The sequence below is a fragment of the Ursus maritimus genome, unplaced genomic scaffold, assembly GCF_017311325.1.
Source record: "Ursus maritimus isolate PB19 unplaced genomic scaffold, ASM1731132v1 scaffold_9, whole genome shotgun sequence".
Lineage (NCBI taxonomy): Eukaryota > Metazoa > Chordata > Mammalia > Carnivora > Ursidae > Ursus > Ursus maritimus.
The window spans coordinates 80,409,484-80,425,977 of record NW_024427107.1 but is presented as its reverse complement, the minus strand read 5'-3'; the positions used below and the strand labels follow the sequence as shown (position 1 = coordinate 80,425,977).

General features: G+C 62.3%; 1 protein-coding gene across 2 annotated transcripts; it reads left to right on the top strand.

Annotated features, from left to right (window-relative positions):
- Positions 1-3,421: 3,421 nt before the first annotated feature.
- Positions 3,422-16,269, top strand: TONSL (tonsoku like, DNA repair protein). 2 transcript variants are annotated; one of them, XM_040626110.1, is made up of 26 exons: positions 3,422-3,492; positions 3,591-3,686; positions 3,918-4,060; positions 4,642-4,825; positions 5,175-5,304; positions 5,538-5,709; positions 5,796-5,910; positions 6,412-6,557; positions 6,655-6,807; positions 7,031-7,156; positions 7,287-7,467; positions 8,849-8,931; positions 9,031-9,120; positions 9,435-9,507; positions 9,593-9,756; positions 9,832-9,955; positions 10,097-10,842; positions 10,942-11,018; positions 11,405-11,558; positions 11,645-11,723; positions 12,241-12,542; positions 12,704-12,875; positions 13,600-13,775; positions 14,261-14,334; positions 14,785-14,918; positions 16,014-16,269. In XM_040626110.1, exons 1-26 carry the CDS (start codon positions 3,468-3,470, stop codon positions 16,205-16,207), a joined length of 4,113 nt encoding a protein of 1,370 aa, XP_040482044.1. In that variant the 5' UTR covers positions 3,422-3,467; the 3' UTR covers positions 16,208-16,269. The 2 variants fall into 2 exon arrangements, with proteins under 2 accessions (XP_040482044.1, XP_040482045.1); XM_040626111.1 differs by lacking the exons at positions 3,422-3,492; positions 3,591-3,686; positions 3,918-4,060; positions 5,175-5,304 and having other exon boundaries at positions 4,698-4,825.
- Positions 16,270-16,494: the final 225 nt, after the last annotated feature.

Here is a 16,494-nt window from a genome sequence, read left to right as displayed (position 1 = left end):
GGGACTGGCTGCTGTCCCTGTGTCTGGGGGCCCCCCACAGAGGTCAGTCCTTGGGCAACGTGGTTTCTCACTGGCGGGATCTCTTCACAGCCTCGACTTTGCTGCCCCTGTGGCCCTGGCCTGCAGTGAACAGGCCTTAGTGTGTGGGCCTCGCAGCAGGGGAAGGAGCCCTGCCTGGAGGACCCTGAGACCCTCAGAGCTGCTGGAAAGGGGAAATCTCAGCCCTCCTCCTTTGCTTAGGAGACACGGCTCTTCTGCAATAGGTTTCTGTTGCTTAAATACCAAAGAACCGTTTCCTTTGCCCCTGGCCTGGCCTGGCCTACCCCATGCTTCAGAGCAGTCCCTGCCACTCCTCCACCCCCCACACACTGGCCTAGCTCCCCATTTCCCGGGCCCTGTAGGCAGCAAGAGTGCAGAGCTGCAGGCCTGGCCTTACTCTTTGGTCCCTCCCTCTTCCAGCCGTCCAGCTGGGAGCTGAGAAATGGAGGCAGGGAGCCTTGGGGTAGAGTGACAGCCTCATCCCAGTGCATATCCCAGGCAGCCGTCTGAGCCAATTCTCCCCCCCCCCCCCCAGGGCAGCTGGCCTAGTTATATTGAGAAGACTGTTTAGCTTCCTGTTTCCAGCCTAGGGCATGGGACTTACAGGGGAACCCCTCCTGCAAGGCCAGCTGTGCTTGGCAGCTGAGGGCACCCAGAGGTGCTATGCTTGGTTTCCTACTCTCCAAAAGAAAGATGCCAGCCCAGCCCCAAGCACATCCGTAGGGCCACACCCTGGCATGAGTCCCACTGCCCTCAAGGGCTGCCCCCCACCTGGCAGGCACCGAGGATGACATTCAGATAGCCATGTGCCAGGTCTCCTGTGTTGAGGGGCTGGTGCCGTGTCGTTGCATCTCAGCATCTCTTGGGGATGGACGCTGTCTCTAGTTTCTGGATTTCAAAGTGACCGATAGAGGGGCGCCTGGGTAGCGCAGTCGTTAAAGCGTCTGCCTTCGGCTCAGGGCGTGATCCTGGCGTACCGGGATCGAGTCCCACATCAGGCTCCTCCGCTGGGAGCCTGCTTCTTCCTCTCCCACTCCCCCTGCTGTGTTCCCTCTCTCACTGGCTGTCTCTCTGTCACATAAATAAATAAAATCTTTAAAAAAAAACAAAAACAAAAACAAAGTGACCGATAGAGAAGCCAGGGCAGGGCAGGCTTCCCTGTGTTTGGGTGCATGTGTGAGACATTTGAGCCAGCAGAGGGGTGGCGCCCAAAGGCTCTTCTGGGTGGGGCAGGGTGGGAGGCAGCAGGTCTCTCTGCAGGTCGGGTATGTGTCCTAGGTCTAGCAGCCCTTGGGGATGGGGGTGGCAGATGGGCTGGGCTCTGCAGCACCAGGGGTTCCTGGGTGCTGGGGGCATGTAGCCCACTATTTCCAGCAGCCCAAGGGCACGCGGGGGGACAGAGTGGCACCCACGCAAGGCTCTCCTTGTAGGGGTATGTGTCTGGGGGTGCCCAAGAGGAGTGGTAACACATCCCAGCATCACTGTCCCCAGCACGGCCCCCACCCTGTGACGGTCACCTCAGCAGCTGAGCCTGGCAGAGCCAGGTATGCTGGGAGATTGTGATATGTCTCAGCCACTACCGGGAGCTGGTGCCACAAACCTCCTTGCGGCATCTCACTGGGGGGTCATTGATTTACTGGGGATGTCCCATTCATGTTGTTAGGAAGGAGAAAACACCCGTGGTCTGTCTCCAGGATTCCTTGCCATCTTGGCATCCTGACCTAGAGAGAGTGGGGGAAGAACCCCGGTAGATGTGGGGGAGTCCTGGGGGCACAGACCAAGCTGGCCCCTCTACTCCCTGCCATCACCACTCCCCTACAGGCACTACATCCCTCAGTTCACCCAAGTGAGACAAAAATAATAAAAATAATTTTTTAAAGAGTAAACCGAAAAGTGTTTTTATCACTGTGGGAAATGACTTACATTGTGGTCTGTGTTCTCTTTGGATATTTTCTGTATGTAACTATAGTTTCAAAAAAAATTCCAAACCATGTTTCGTCTCTGTTTCCTTATGTGAGAAGCCAGCCTCATGGATGCGTTTCCCTGGGCTCTGCTAGCATCCTGGACAGGAGTTGGAAGCTGCCCCCACCGCCCCCCACCCTCTGCGGCCCCTGCTCAGTACTGCCCTATATACACATCCTTGCATGCTCAGTGGGAAGATTGAGGCATAGAGAAGTGGGGTCTTCTCTGGCTGTCTTGTGAATGCTGAACGCTCCCAGCAGCTCTGGGGAGATTCCTTCCACCCTTGGCCTGTTGAGTTGGGCCCGTCTCTACTTCCATGGCCTTGCTCTCCCACCCCAGCCCCATCTCCACCCTGCCCCTCACACTCCACCAGCTGGCCCTTCAAGCAGCCCTCTTGAATTCAGGGCCTTCCTGTTCTGCAACCCACCCCCAGACAAAACTAGGGACCCGCAGAGCACTTTACCCTTCCAAGAGAAGACGGTTACCTGGGTCCAACTTCCCATCTCCTGCAGTTCCTCAGGCTTGGCCTTGTCCCCATCCCTGCACTGGCCCTGGCCAGTCTTCCCTGGACCCAGAGACCCATCTACCCTCTACATCATTCCCTCCACCACAGGCCTTATGGTCCGTCCACTGCCTGAGGGTTCTACCGTATTGGGTCTGTTTCGATTTCCACAGAAAATAAATGCATCCACCATCCCGCTCTTCGTGGCCCTTCTCTGGGGCTTTTGGACACCAGCCTTGGCACCCAGCACCCAGGGCTGGATATGCTGTGTCGTGGGGACTGAAATCTCCAAGGCATGGCAGGTGTTTGGTTCTCGAAGCAGCGGGAGACGGGACAGGCATTTAGAGGTCTGCGGCCTGGGTGCACCAAGCCCACAAGGTTTCAGTGTGTGTGCGTTGAGGAACAGGTACCTTGCTCTGTTCATTTTGGAAAGCAGGTCCATCCCCCCATTCCCCACCAAGCCCTGGGGGTTTGTGTCCGCGAATGTGACTGTTCCGCGGGCTCTGTGAAAAGGGGCGTATTTAATTCCGTGCACCTAAGTACTCAAGGCTACTTGATCATAAATCCTTTCATCTCCTTTAATACAGAGGCGGTGCGTCCCTCAGGTAAAGTCGCAGGTGTAGGTAGGTTCTGCGCGCGTGCGCGCGTGCGTCTGTGAGGTTAGCGGCAGCACGAGGGCACAAGCCCAGAAGACCCCACCCCAAGGGCGGCTGCGGGGCCCGGGAGGAGCGTGGGCTGAGGCTCAGCTCCCATGCGGCCCCGGGAGTCTGGGAAGGTGCGGAACCGCCCGCCGCTCTCTCGCCGCCCTTCCCAACTGGACCTCACGCGGACTACAGCTCCCAGGATGCTTCGGGCGGCCGAACTACACTTCCCGAGATGCTCCGCCCCCGGCAGGGGCGGGGCCTGGGGCGAGGCCGCGGCGGGAGCGCGGGAAGTCCGGATCCCCGGGCGCAACTGCTGGAGCATGAACATGGAGCGCGAGCTTCGCCGTGAGTCTCCCGGCCGGCTGCGGGGCCGGGAGCCGGTCTGGCCCGCCCGGACGAAGGGGCTCAGCTCCCTGGCTTCGTCTCTTTCTGTCTCTCTGCAGAGCTGAGCAAGGCCAAGGCCAAGGCCCAGAGGAGCGGGCAGCTGCGGGACGAGGCCGCCCTCTGCCACCAGCTGGGGGAGCTCCTGGCCAGCCATGGTGCGTGCTCCGCGCCTGGTCCGGGTTGTGGTCCGGGACCGGGAGAGCGGCGGTGTTGGGAGGTCGGGGAGACTCAGGGCGGAAGGGACGCGGGGCCGGCGGGGGGCGGAGGGTGGTGCCGGTAACCCTTGCTGAGCGAGCCGCGCAGGGCCGGCCACAGCCTCGCTCGCCCGCGCAGCCCCTGGCTGACTGCCTGGCCGGGGCTGAAGCCTGAGGTGCCTGCCCGCCCAGGCCGCTACGCAGAGGCCCTTCGAGAGCACCAGCACGAGCTCCAGCTCCTGGAGAGCGTCGACGACCCCCTGGGCTGTGCCGTGGCCCACCGCAAGATCGGAGAGCGACTGGCTGAGCTGGAGGATTACTCAGCTGCCCTGAAGGTGGGCGGAGCCCACCCCCACCCCCAAGCACCCTTGCAACCACCTCCAGCCCTCCAGGGCCCACGCTTCCTGCTGGTCCCTTTCTGAAGAGGGAAGCACAGTCTTCAGTGTCTGACATTTGGCTAGAGGAGGACAGGCCTGGACATGGCCTGTTCTTCAGACAACTCTGTGCCAGGGGATTCTTGGGTAGGCAAATCATAGCCTGTCCTAGGCGTCTGGGCCCAGCAACCATTAATGAACATCACACTTGAGCTGTGTTTGTGAGCTGGCTGGGGAGTTGGGCCCACTGTCCACAAAGGGTTTGCTCTGGCCCTGGCTAGTGCGGCTGCAGCAGCCCAGCGAACTCCCACTCGTCTCTTTCTCATGATGACATCGGTTGGAGCGTGGCATCACCGTCTCCACAGGCAGCCCTTGGCATAGGAGAGATGGGACGTGGGCAGCCTGGCTTTGGCCTGCTCTGTGAGGGCTTGGGGGAGTAGGGGACTCTCCTGGGCAAAGGTGGGGACCTCCTGGAGTTGGGTACGTATGAGATTTGCTTGAGGTGGAGGTTGGTTCACAATGGCTGTTCCTTTGCACCCTAGCACCAGCATCGCTACTTGGAGCTGGCCCATTCTCTGTCCAATCACACTGAGGTGCAGAGGGCCTGGGCCACCATTGGCCGCACCTACCTGGACATCTATGACCACTGCCAGTCACAGGACACCTTGCTGCAGGCACAGATTGCCTTTGAGAAGAGCTTGGCTATTGTGGACGAGAAGCTGCAGGGTGAGTGCTTTCGGAGGCCTAGCTTCCCCAGCCTCTGCTTCCAGACCTGATGGCCGAGGAGGTTGGAGCCCCACAGCCTGCCCCGTGTGTATGGCAGGTCGCACTGCTCTGGGCCCTCTGCGAGGCTGAGATCTGTGTATAAAGCCTTCTGTGAGGAGATGCATGACCCATGCTCCTCACAACCTCAGGTCTGGGCATTGTCTGCTCTGTGTCCTTCTATGCGTCATCTACAGCAGGACCCCTGGCCCCGCGGGGGAAACAGGTGGGGGAGAGGCTGCACAGACCCAGAGCTGGATACCCCAAGTGGGAGTGAGGCTGTGAGTGTGTGTGGGGGGTGGGCATCTTCCAGGGACATTGGCCAAGCGAGAACTGAGTGAGATGAGGACCCGACTCTACCTGAACCTGGGCCTCACTTTTGAAAGCCTGCAGCAGATGGCCCCGTGCAACGACTACTTCCGGAAGAGCATCTTCCTCGCTGAGTAAGGCCTCCAACCCCAGAGCCTCGTGAGAGTGTGCCACCGACCTGCCCTCCCCCCACCCCCACCCCGGTCAGTGTCCTGTGAGCAGAGGAGCCCCTGCACGCCTAGAGCACGTCTGTGGCATGTGTTGGGGAAGGAGCAGGCTTGGCTTAGCGTCAGCAGCTGCACGCCAGCACTCCCTGTGCCCTCTGTGCTATCGCAAAGGCACTCTGAGCACCTGTCACCACCCGCAGGCAGAACCACCTCTATGAGGACCTATTCCGTGCCCGCTACAATTTGGGTGCCATCCACTGGCGCCGAGGGCAGCACTCCCAAGCCATGCGCTGCCTGGAGGGGGCCCGAGAGTGTGCGCGCATCCTGAGGAAGGAGCTCATGGAGAGCGAGTGCTGCGTGCTCATCTCACAGGTGCCTGCTCTCACGGCTCTGGCTTAGCCCACAGGAGGGCTCGGGCTCTGGGGAGTCTGCAAGTCTCACCTTCCCTTGCCCCCCAGATCCTCCAAGACCTGGGGGATTTTTTGGCTGCCAAAAGAGCCCTGAAGAAAGCCTACAGGCTGGGTATCCAGAAGCCTTTGCAGAAGGCGGCAGTCTGCCGGGCCCTGAAATACGGTGAGCCTGGGGACCCGAGGGGCTGAAGTCCCCCAGAAGGGGTGGGGAGGTGGCAGCATCAGTGTGGAGCCTTTCCCCGCCCCCCTTCTCGTTGGGAAGACAGCCTCACTTTTCTCTGAGCCTTCAGCACAGTGTGCCGGGGGGACTGAGGTAGAGCCCGGCTGGGCATTTTACTGGAGTAGGGTCTTCACTGGCAAACTGGAGACAAAGGATTTGCGTAGAGGGTGGGAAGGTGGACGGTGCCTACGGCCTGTGAGGACACAGAGACGGCAGGTAGCAGTAGCTCCCCTTGCAGGCCAGGCGCTGCTTTGAGTTGTCACTTGTTCGTTTTCCTGATCCTATGACCCCATGGGGTGCATTTTCTTACCACCCCCTCTTACCAAGGGGCTAGCAGGGGTGGGGAGAGGGTGGATGGTCCGCCTAAGGGCACCCAGCTGACAAGTGGCAGTCAGGTTGGAGCCGCACGCTGTGCAGCCCTTCACGTGAGGCTCTTCCCTGCAGTGCTAGCTGTGGTCCGGCTGCAGCAGCAGCTGCAGGAGTCTGAGGGCAGCGACCCTCAGGGTGCCATGGGCATCTGCGAGCAGCTGGGGGACCTGTTCTCCAAGGCAGGCGACTTCCCCAAGGCGGCTGAGGCCTACCAGAAGCAGGTGTGCGTCCCCTGCCAAGGTGGGAGGAAAGGGGCGGTGACATCCCAGGCTGGCAAGGTGCGAGGCAGCGCTGGCCTCACTGTCACTGCCTCCCCAGCTGCATTTCGCAGAGCTCCTGGGCCGGCCAGGGCCCGAGCTGGCCATCATCCACGTGTCCCTGGCCACCACCTTGGGAGACATGAAGGACTACCGCCAGGCTGTGTCCCACTATGAACAGGAGCTGAGGCTTCGTGGTGGCGATGCCCTGGAGGTGAGCGGTGATGGCATCTGGTCCTACCCGGGGTGCAGAGGGGCTCCAAGCAGGTCCCCACAGCTCTGCCTCAGGACTGCCACCCTTGAGTGTTTGTCATGGACAAGCATTCTCTTTCCAGGGCTATTCCATGTGGGCAACTGGGGAGCTGGAGCCCTGGCTGGGGCCAGTGCAGTGGGGTGGGCAGCAGGCACCGAGCTCATCCTTCCTCCTCCTGCTCCAGGAAGCCAAGACCTGGCTGAATATTGCGCTGTCCCGAGAGGAGGCTGGTGATGCGTACGAGCTGCTGGCACCGTGCTTCCAAAAGGCTCTTAGCTGTGCCCAGCAGGCCCAGCGGCCCCAGCTGCAGGTACAGAAGCCCACGCGGAGATCCCCAAACTTCCCTGCAGCCTGCCTGTCCTTGCTCCCCACCCCCATCTCCCCCCACGCGGGGGGCTGCTGGCCCTGTGGCCCTGAGCTGGGCATCCCCTGCTCCTCAGAGGCAGGTCTTACAGCACCTCCACACCGTGCAGCTGAGGCTGCAGCCCCAGGAGGCCCCTGTCACCGCGGCCACACTGCAGGAGCTGAGTGTGCCCAGAGACCAGGAGGAGGACGATGAGGAAGAGAAGGAGGGGGACGGGGACACACCAGAGGCCAGCGACGTGGAGCTCTCAGAGAGTGGTAAGGCCCCAACGCTGCCGTGGCTCTTGTGCCAGCCGTCCTGACACTTCCTCCCTGACGCCGGCTGGGGCTGGGCCCTCGGCTGGCGCTGGCAAGGGTGGAGGCCTCGTGGGGGCTGCTCACTGGCTCGGGACAGGAGGATTCAGCCCCATGCAGGAAGGGCGTTCAGTGCTGGTGGATGGAAGAGGGCTGTGTGTGGAGAGGCTGGGGCAGCCCCGGAACCTTCCTGGAGGAGCAAGTGATGGGAAGGCTAGTGGGCATCTGCTAGGGGTGGAGACGCAGGGTCAGACCTTGGAAGTGGCACCATGAGAGGGGGACACAGGGCAGGCAAGATGGGAGTGGAGACGGCATGTGGGCTGCCATGCACAGGCTGGTGTGGTCTGCCTCGTGGAAGGTGGATGTGAGGGATAGGCTTGAGCGGGCTGGGACTGGGACCATCAGGGCAGGGGGTGGCCAGGTGGTGGGTGCATGCAGGCTGCTGGCTTCTGGCGGAGAGGCGGGGCAGAAACGTGTCCCTGAGGCCAGGAGGAATCATTTCAGCTTTGAACTTGAGTGGCTTTCAGAACCTCTCAGTGATGGGGCGCCTGGGTGGCTCGGTTGTTAAGCGTCTGTCTTTGGCTCAGGTCATGATCCCCCCGCATTGGGCTCCCTGCTCAGCGGAAAGCCTGAGCCTTCTCCCTCTGCCTGCTTGTGTTCCCTCTCTCGCTGCCTCTCTGTCAAATAAATAAGTAAAATCTTAAAAAAAAAAAAAAAAAAAAAAAAAACCTCTCAGAAGCCGCAGGCTGTGAGACGTCTATGCCGTGCCTCAGAAGGGGGTTAGGCTGGGTGTCACTGGTGTGCAGGTGTAGGGAGCCACAGGAGAGTCAGGACCAAAGCAGGGACTTCAGTGACACCACTGAACAAGCGCGTGCAGTGAGAGGCGTCCACGAAGGAGCAGAAGCTTCCAGCAAGGACCAGAGGCATAGGAGAGAGGAGTGGGGCCAGGCAATGAGTGAGCTCAGGCAGGTGCAGATGGGAAGGCCAGGTGTGTACAGGCAGAAGGCACCTGGGCTCCCGGGGGAGCTGTGTGACGTGAGCATGACTTACCCCGACAAAGATGCTTCCCAGGAGGGGGATCGGACGTCTGGGGCGGGACGATCCAGAGCAGGGTCTGAGCATGGGGTGAGAGGTCAACACACGATGCACAGGGATCAGGTGGGCAGAAAGGTCGGGTGCCCCCCTGTGGGCAAAGGGACTGGGCGGGGACAACCACAGGCAGGGCTGGGAGTGGGATGGCAGTCGGCACCAGACCTCCACCCTCCAGGCCTGGAAGGTCAGGGGACCCTGGGGGCGGGAGGCACCAGGGCTCAGCTTACCTGGAATGGGCTTGGCTCTGTTCCAGAGGGTGACGCTGAGGGCTGGTCCCAGCAGCTGGAGGAGGATGAGGAGCTGCAGGGCTGCCTAGGCCAGCAGAGGGTGAACAAGGTAAGGACGGTGTGGGGGCATTGTGTGGCCCCCCATGTTTGCCAGGACTGCCTGGTCCCCTCACACCTCTCCTCCCTGTCCTGGGGCAACTGTCCACAGTGGAACCGGCGCAATGACGTTGGGGAGACCTTGCTGCACCGAGCTTGCATTGAGGGCCGTCTGGGTCGTGTCCAGGACCTCGTAAGACAGGTGGGCCTGCCGTCTCATTCTAGGTACCTGTGGGCCATAGCGGGGACCTTGTCCTAAGGTACGTGGTCCCTCCTAAGGGGATAGCCCAGGGCATGGGGGCTGGAGGGTGCACCATGGCTGCTAGCCCTGCACAAGCCCCTATAGGGGCCTCCCTGAGATGAAGCGTCTCGTGTGCGGACCATCTCTCTCTGCTGGGACCTGGGCCAGGGATGGACCTGTGGGGCCTGTTCCGGGCTTTGAGACCCAGGCCCTGGCCCTCCTGGAGCCTCAGAGCCCCACGGCGAGGCTGGGCTCCTTCTCATCCTTGGTCACAGGGCCACCCTCTGAACCCTCGGGACTACTGTGGCTGGACGCCCCTGCATGAGGCCTGCAACTATGGTCATCTGGGTGAGTACCGGGCCGGGACACGCCAAGGAGAGGGCTGACCCTCTGAGAGCTAGCTGGGAGCTAGCTCGTGTCCCCTGGCCCACAGACATTGTGCGCTTCCTGCTGGACCACGGCGCTGTGGTCGATGACCCAGGTGGCCCCGGCTGTGAGGGCATCACTCCCCTGCACGACGCCCTCCACTGCGGTCACTTCGAGGTGGCTGAGCTGCTCATTGAACGGGGAGCATCCGTGACGCTCCGAACCATGAAGGTAAGTGGGTGGGGAGGGGGCTCGGGCCGCGGTGTGTGTGCCCCTGCCAGCCCTGCTCAGCTGACGGCCACGCAGGGGCACAGCCCACTGGAGACGCTGCAGCAGTGGGTGAAGCTGTATGCCAAGGATCTGGACAGCGAGACCCGAGAGAAGGCTGGCTCCGTGGAGAGGCTGCTCCGGGCAGCTTCCTCAGGCCAAGGCACGTAGAGTCCTCTTCTGCCCCTGGGGACATCTCTCCCTGGCTTGAGAGTGCCCTAGGCCTGCTTCATGGGGGCATTTCATCCTGGGTGGCCGGGACAGTGCTGGGCACTGCGTCATTCTAGATTCTGTCTCTCTGCAGCTCCCCACGGCTCCCTGGCCCCCCACACCCTTCCACGTAACCACCTGTTCGACCCTGAGATCTCTCCTCCCTCGAGCCCCTGCCCAGGACCCCCAGAGACCTCTCAGGCCCGTGTCGGGGTCTCCCCAGGGCAGGCAGTTCCAGCTGCGGCCAGGCCTCGGAGGACCAGGCACAAGCTGGCCAGCAGTAGCAGCTCAGAGAGCGAGGACAACCCGGGCCCAGCCCGGCCCGTCCAGAAGAGGCCCCGGCATTGTGTCCCGGCACAACAGGCCAGAGCCGGGGTGCCTGGCTCCACCAGCAGCCGGGAGGCAGTGGCAGCGAGTGCTACCCGGGCGGCTGTCCGAGGTGTGGGTGGTACCCAGATCTGCTGCCCTGGGCCTGGCCTACCGTGGGGCCCGGGCGAGCCCACCCCTCCCCGGGCAGCGCTCATCCCTGAGGAGGTGTGTCTGGCTGGGGACTGGCTGGAGGACGACTCACCGTTGACCCACAGCCGCCAGGGTGGCTATCTGCCCCACCCCCAGGGCAGTGGGGATGGCACCAGGCCTGGTGGCTTGGGGTCAGGCGGCAGCAAGAGCCCCGGCAGGCTCCAGGCCCGGGCCAGGCAGAGCCGGCTGCCCCGTCTCAGGAGTTGGAACGCACTGGGCAGGGCAGGGGGAGACAGCTCAGCTGCGGAGCCTCCAAGGAGCCCTGACATGTCCAGGGCCTCGGGGCCCAGTGGGGACAGCCCAGCGGCAGGCCAGCCCTCGGTGGGTACACTCCTCAGGTGGGAGCAGTGGGGTGGTGAGGGTAGGCGTCTATGTTTTCTGACTCAGCCTGGTGCTCGCCCCCCCTTCCCCACCCACCAGGGCCCGTCTTTGCCCCCTCCCATCCGGGTGCGAGTGCGAGTGCAAGATAGTCTCTTCCTCATTCCCGTCCCACACAGGTAAGCAGCACCCACTCTCTGAGTCCCCGTTCCCCTTGTGCCCCTGGGAGAACCCTCGTGTTTGCATATCAGATGGCATGGGTAACGAGGGCTCTCGGACTGGATGTGTCACCACTGCTGGCTGGGCAGAGGTCACAGAGCAGGGTAAAGGTGCCCTGTACACGCATAGGCAGGGCCCTGGAGGGGTTAGATCGGGCCCTGTGGGCCCTAGGAAAAACTTGGAAGAGCTGCTGGGGGCTCGGGCATGTCCTGAACAGGGGCAGGACGAGGGGGAGGCGCCAGATAAAGGATCCGTAGACCCGGAGTGGGGACAGCAGGACCATGGGGGGCCTTTCTTCAGCGTGGGCAGGGTCCCGGCCAGCTCCGCTTTCCCTCTGTCCCCACAGCAGGGAGACCCACTCTGTAGCCTGGCTAGCGGAGCAGGCTGCCCAGCGTTACTGCCAGGCCTGTGGACTGCTGCCAAGGCTCGTCTTGCGAAAGGAGGGAGCCTTGCTGGCCCCACAGGACCCCATCCCCGATGTGCTGCAGAGCAACGAGGAGGTGAGCGGTAGGAGCCTGGGCCCTACGCACAGAGAGTGCCCCAGCGCTGGGTGCCCGTCCGGCCGCTTACTGATGGTGCTTTGCAGGTGTTGGCAGAAGTCACTTCGTGGGACCTGCCCCCACTGACTGACCGCTACCGCCGGGCCTGCCAGAGCCTGGAGCAAGGTGGGGGCCCAAGAGAGCCCGAGGTGGCCTGGGCAGAGGGACACGCTGCTGTGCCGCTCTCGGGCCTGGGGCCTCCTGTCCCAGAGCCCCAGATAGAGAGCCAGTGAGGCATGCTCCCTCCACTGCTGGCCTCCGGTTTTCTTCCTCTACCTGGTGCCCACGCATGTGGGTGGCAGGTGGGGAAAGATTGGTCCTGCTGGCGGTGGACGGCGTACAATGTCCAGAGGCACCAGAGGCTGGGCCTGGGTGGCTTTCCAAGGAAGCCTGCCTTGGGCACTGTGTGACATGGGGTGACTAGCAGGAGGGCCTGACAAGGCTGAGAGGGGTCATCCCACCCACCAGCCATGCACTGGGGCTCCCACGATGCTGGGTACAGGCTTGTGGCAGTGGGCTCCACAGCCCCTCTGGTGGGTGTCTCAGGGCTCACGAGTTGGGGGGTGTTTGGTTAGACCCCCGGGACTCACAGAGCAGAACAGCAGGTTCTGGCTGTGGTGACCCCCCCCCCACCCCCCCTCAGAGGAGCACCAGGAGGTGCTGCAGGCCGTGGACCGCCAAGGCTCCGGCCCCTCGCTCAGGGCCTGCTCCCTGGCCCTGCACCAGACCCAGCTCACCCCACTGCTCCGGGCCCTCAAGCTGCACACGGCGCTGCGGGAGCTGCACCTGGCAGGGAACCGGCTGGGGGATGGATGTGCTGCTGAGCTGCTGGCTGCCCTGGGCACCATGCCCAGCCTGGTCCTCCTGGATCTCTCTTCCAATCACCTGGGCCCTGAAGGCCTACGCCAGCTTGCCACCGGCCTCCAGGGACAGACTGCCTTGCAGGTAGAAGCTTGGGGAGCAGCAGGCTGGCACTAGGGCAGCATCAGAACATTTACGTCCAGCCCATCACTGGGTGGGAAGGTGCAGTTGGGAGTGCTGGCCACTGGCCAGCTCTGGGACGGCAAGGAGACCAGATCCTCCAGAGGGGCTCGTGTCTTCCACAGAACTTGCAGGAGCTGGACTTAAGCATGAACCCCCTTGGGGATGGCTGTGGCCGGGCCCTGGCATTCATCCTGCAGGCCTGCCCCTCACTCAGTACCTTGCATCTCCAGGCCTGTGGCTTTGGCCCCAGCTTCTTCCTGAGCCACCAGGCAGCCCTAGGTAGTGCCTTCCAAGGTGAGCTGACGGGCATGTCCATGTCCTGGCCCCAGGGTTCCAGTCTGTCATCAGAAGGTCACGTCCAGGGGCACAGAGAGCCTTGAGCCAGAGGGGCCCCGGGGCACCAGGCCTGCTGTCTAGGAGCACGTTGCTGGACACGCTAGGCCTGTCTGGGCTCACGGGCATTCCCCTAGGACATGCCGTGGGCCACCATCCCAGTCCCCCTGTTCTCACCAGCTCTGAGTGTTCTGTTTGCCTTAGATGATTCCTCCATAGACGCACCGAGGCTGCAGAGAACCTCGGTCCCACTACTGAGAAACTGGGAACCGGAAGTCCTCCAGGGGGGCTTTCTACAGAGGTGGTGGGCCGGGAAGTGGGGCTCCCGGATGTGAGCACAACAGCAGGGGAGGAGCTGGGGGTGGGCAGCAGATGGTGTTCCCCACCCCTACCCCATCGGGCACAGACATCCCGGCCCAGGGCCTGTCTTGGGTTGCCCATCCTGTCTCAGGTACAGAGAGGCAGGTGGCTCAGGGATGGTCGGGAGAAGATGGGCTCAGGAGTCTGGCCCTGCCCCCTCCTTGCCTGGGACACCCTGGGCAGGAGCTACCCCCATCCGGTGTGCACAAAAATCTCAGGAATGATAGCTTCCCCAGGCTGGTCATGAGGGTGTTGGGCCTGGGACTGCGGCTGGGCTCGGGTGGTGGTTGTGTGTGGCTGACAGAGGTTCTGGTCCTCCGGGCAGATGCCAAGCACCTGAAGACACTGTCTCTGTCCTACAACATCCTGGGCACCGCTGCCCTGGCCCACGCCCTCCAGAACTTGCCTGCCCATACCCTCCAGCGCCTGGAGCTTAGCTCCGTGGCAGCCAGCAAGAGTGACTCGGGCCTTGTGGAGCCTGTGGTCAGGTACCTGACCAAGGTATGTCTGTGGTTGGGGCGGGGGGGCTGCTGAAGCAAAGCAACCCTGGGCTATCCAGCCTCCAGTCCCACAGCTGAAACCTGGCATGGGTAGGAGCGGCTTGGGAAGGGGGTTGCAGGGTCAGAAAGAACAGCTGTGGGGGGAGCTTTCTGTAGCGCTGCCTGCCTCAGGCTGTGAATTCCTGGCCAGCAGCAAAGGTGCCCGGGACCCAGGGCTCTCTCCCCTGGCTCTTCCATGTGGGGCTGGTCCCTGTGACTTTGACGTGCCAGGTGTGATTTATACCTGGAAGGGCAAGTGTTTCCTTGTGATCTGCAAATTGAAGGGTTACTGCTCCCCTCTGGTGCATTGAGGGTCAGGCAGACTTTGCCGCCTTGTTCCCAGCGATGAAGGAAGGTGTCTGACCTGGGTATGGGGCCTCTACTGAAAGGCAGGGAGGGCAGGCACCCCATTCAGCCCAGCCACCCTTGGGCCTCTGCTCTGTCTAGGAAGGCTGTGTTCTAGCTCACCTGAGCCTGTCTGCAAACCACCTGGGCGACAAGGCAGTGGGAGACCTGAGCAGGTAATCCATTCCGAAGGGGGTCTGATCTCAAGACCCAGCACCCTGGGGGAGCTGGGTCAGGCAGGGAAGGGGTACCAGCTTCTCCCCCAAGTGTGTTCCAGGACCTAGCTCCTTCCAGTTTCAACCCTGCCTCCTGTCCTCCTTCCCACACTCCTGAGGCTTCTGAGAGCCTTTCCCATCACCCTTTGTGCAACAGCCCATACAAGGGCCACTCATGACCCTCCAGCCTCAGCTGGCTCTTGGGAGTGTTGGACACTCAAGCCAGGCAGGCATTCCCAGACCTGGGCCTTGGCAGTACCCAGCTAGCCCTGGGGAAGTACTTGCACCTGTGCCACTGTGGGGAGAGCCTGTGCAGCCTGGCCTATGGCTCCCAGAGCTGTGGTTTGTCTGAGGCAGCTTGAGGGCCTCCCTTCCTCTGGAGGCTGACCACTTCTTCCCCTGTTATTTCAGATGCCTTCCTTGTTGCCCCTCACTCATTTCGCTGGACCTGTCTGCCAACCCTGAGATTAGCTGTGTTGGCCTGGAGGAGCTCCTGTCTGCCCTCCAGATGCGGCCCCAAGACCTCAGCTTCCTTGGCCTGTCAGGTGAGCTTGGGGGCCTACCTGAGGCCCAGGTGCCTCCTCTAAATGAGCTGTCACTGCCACCAGCCAGATAACAAGGGTGGGCTGGGTCCCCTGAGGTTGACACGGTGGGGGACAGTGACCAATGTGACTGGAAGGGGGTTTAAGCCCAGCTCCTAAAACAGTGGAGCAGGAGGAACATGGAATCTCTGCTCTGACATGTTTAGCCTGACCCTCAGAGACCAAGGTGGCTGGGGGGGATGGATCCCCTTTCACGAGGATTTCCTAATTACCATTGGCGTGAGGAGGGAGCTCAAAGTCAGGATGGCAAAAACTTGCCAGCAGGGATCTTCCCACTTCTGGCGGGGGCTGCTCAGACCCTGCCTTCCCAGCCTGCGGTGTCTTAGCCTGTTCTCATTCTGACCACACCCAGGCACACAGTACCCTACCAAAGTTGCCTTGAGGAGGGCCCCACGAGACTAATTTGGTGAACTGGCCACCCAGTAGCCTGGCATATGCAGCTAGGGCCTGGGGCAGGAGAGTACCAGGCTTTGCCCTCCAGGAGGACAAGGACTAGGAGTGGGTGTGCACACAGGGGACCCCTAGGTTCTTCCTGCTCCTCAGCCCCCACCCATGAAGGCAGGCTGGTGGGAGACCTGCACACAGCTGAGGGGCTGCTCCCCAAACACCCACATCTGTACCCATGCTCTCCCCTAGCTCTCTAGGGTCCTGAGCCTACTGGGCACTCTGGCCTCCCTGGAGCTCAGACCTTGACAGCTCAGTGTCCTCTTGAGACCCACAGGCACCCCTATTGTGTCTATTTTATGGATGGAGAGACCCAGGCATTGTCCTAACAAGTGGCACGGATGTGACTGCAACATGTTTTAGCCACTGCCCGACTGCAGGCTCTGAAAGGGGCCCCCTCTGGGAGCATGCACCCCTTCCTAGAGTGTTTCTGGGCCTCGCCTGGGCTTCCGCCCATGCACTGTGCACTGAGCTTTGGGGCCTCAGAAAAAGTGTTTCTTCCTGAGGGCCGCATTGGTAAAGAGACAAGAACAGGCGCGTGGGAGTTCCAGAGCGTCCAGCTCCCTGAGGCCTACTCCCGCCTCCCCTCTGCAGGCTGTGCTGTCCAGGGCCCCCTGGGCCTGGGCCTCTGGCGCGAGATCACAGCACGGGTGCACGAGCTGCAGCTCTGCAGCAGACGTCTCTCCCCCGAGGACCGGGCCGCCCTGCGCGAGCTGCTGCCCGGCCAGCCGGGCCCTGGCGCGTGCTCACTGGACCGAGGGCCCAAGCTCTTCTTCAGGCGCCTGTGACCAGCCGGCGCTGCCCTTGCCCCCACTCCCCACGCCTCAAATAAACGGATGCTGCTGCTGCCGCTCGCTGCTGCTGCCTGAAAGGCGGGGGGGAGGCGGAAAACGGGGGTTCACTTGGCTGTAGGGAAGCTGAGAGCCCGCTGGAATGGAGGGCAGTTCCGGTCACCTAGAAGCCCCGTAGACGAAAGCCAAACTTTCCCCTTCCCCGAGCCTCTGCCCCCCTCGCGGGCAGTCAGCCCGGTGCCGCGCAAGGGGCGGGGCCCGGTCGTTTCCGGCGCGCGCAGGCG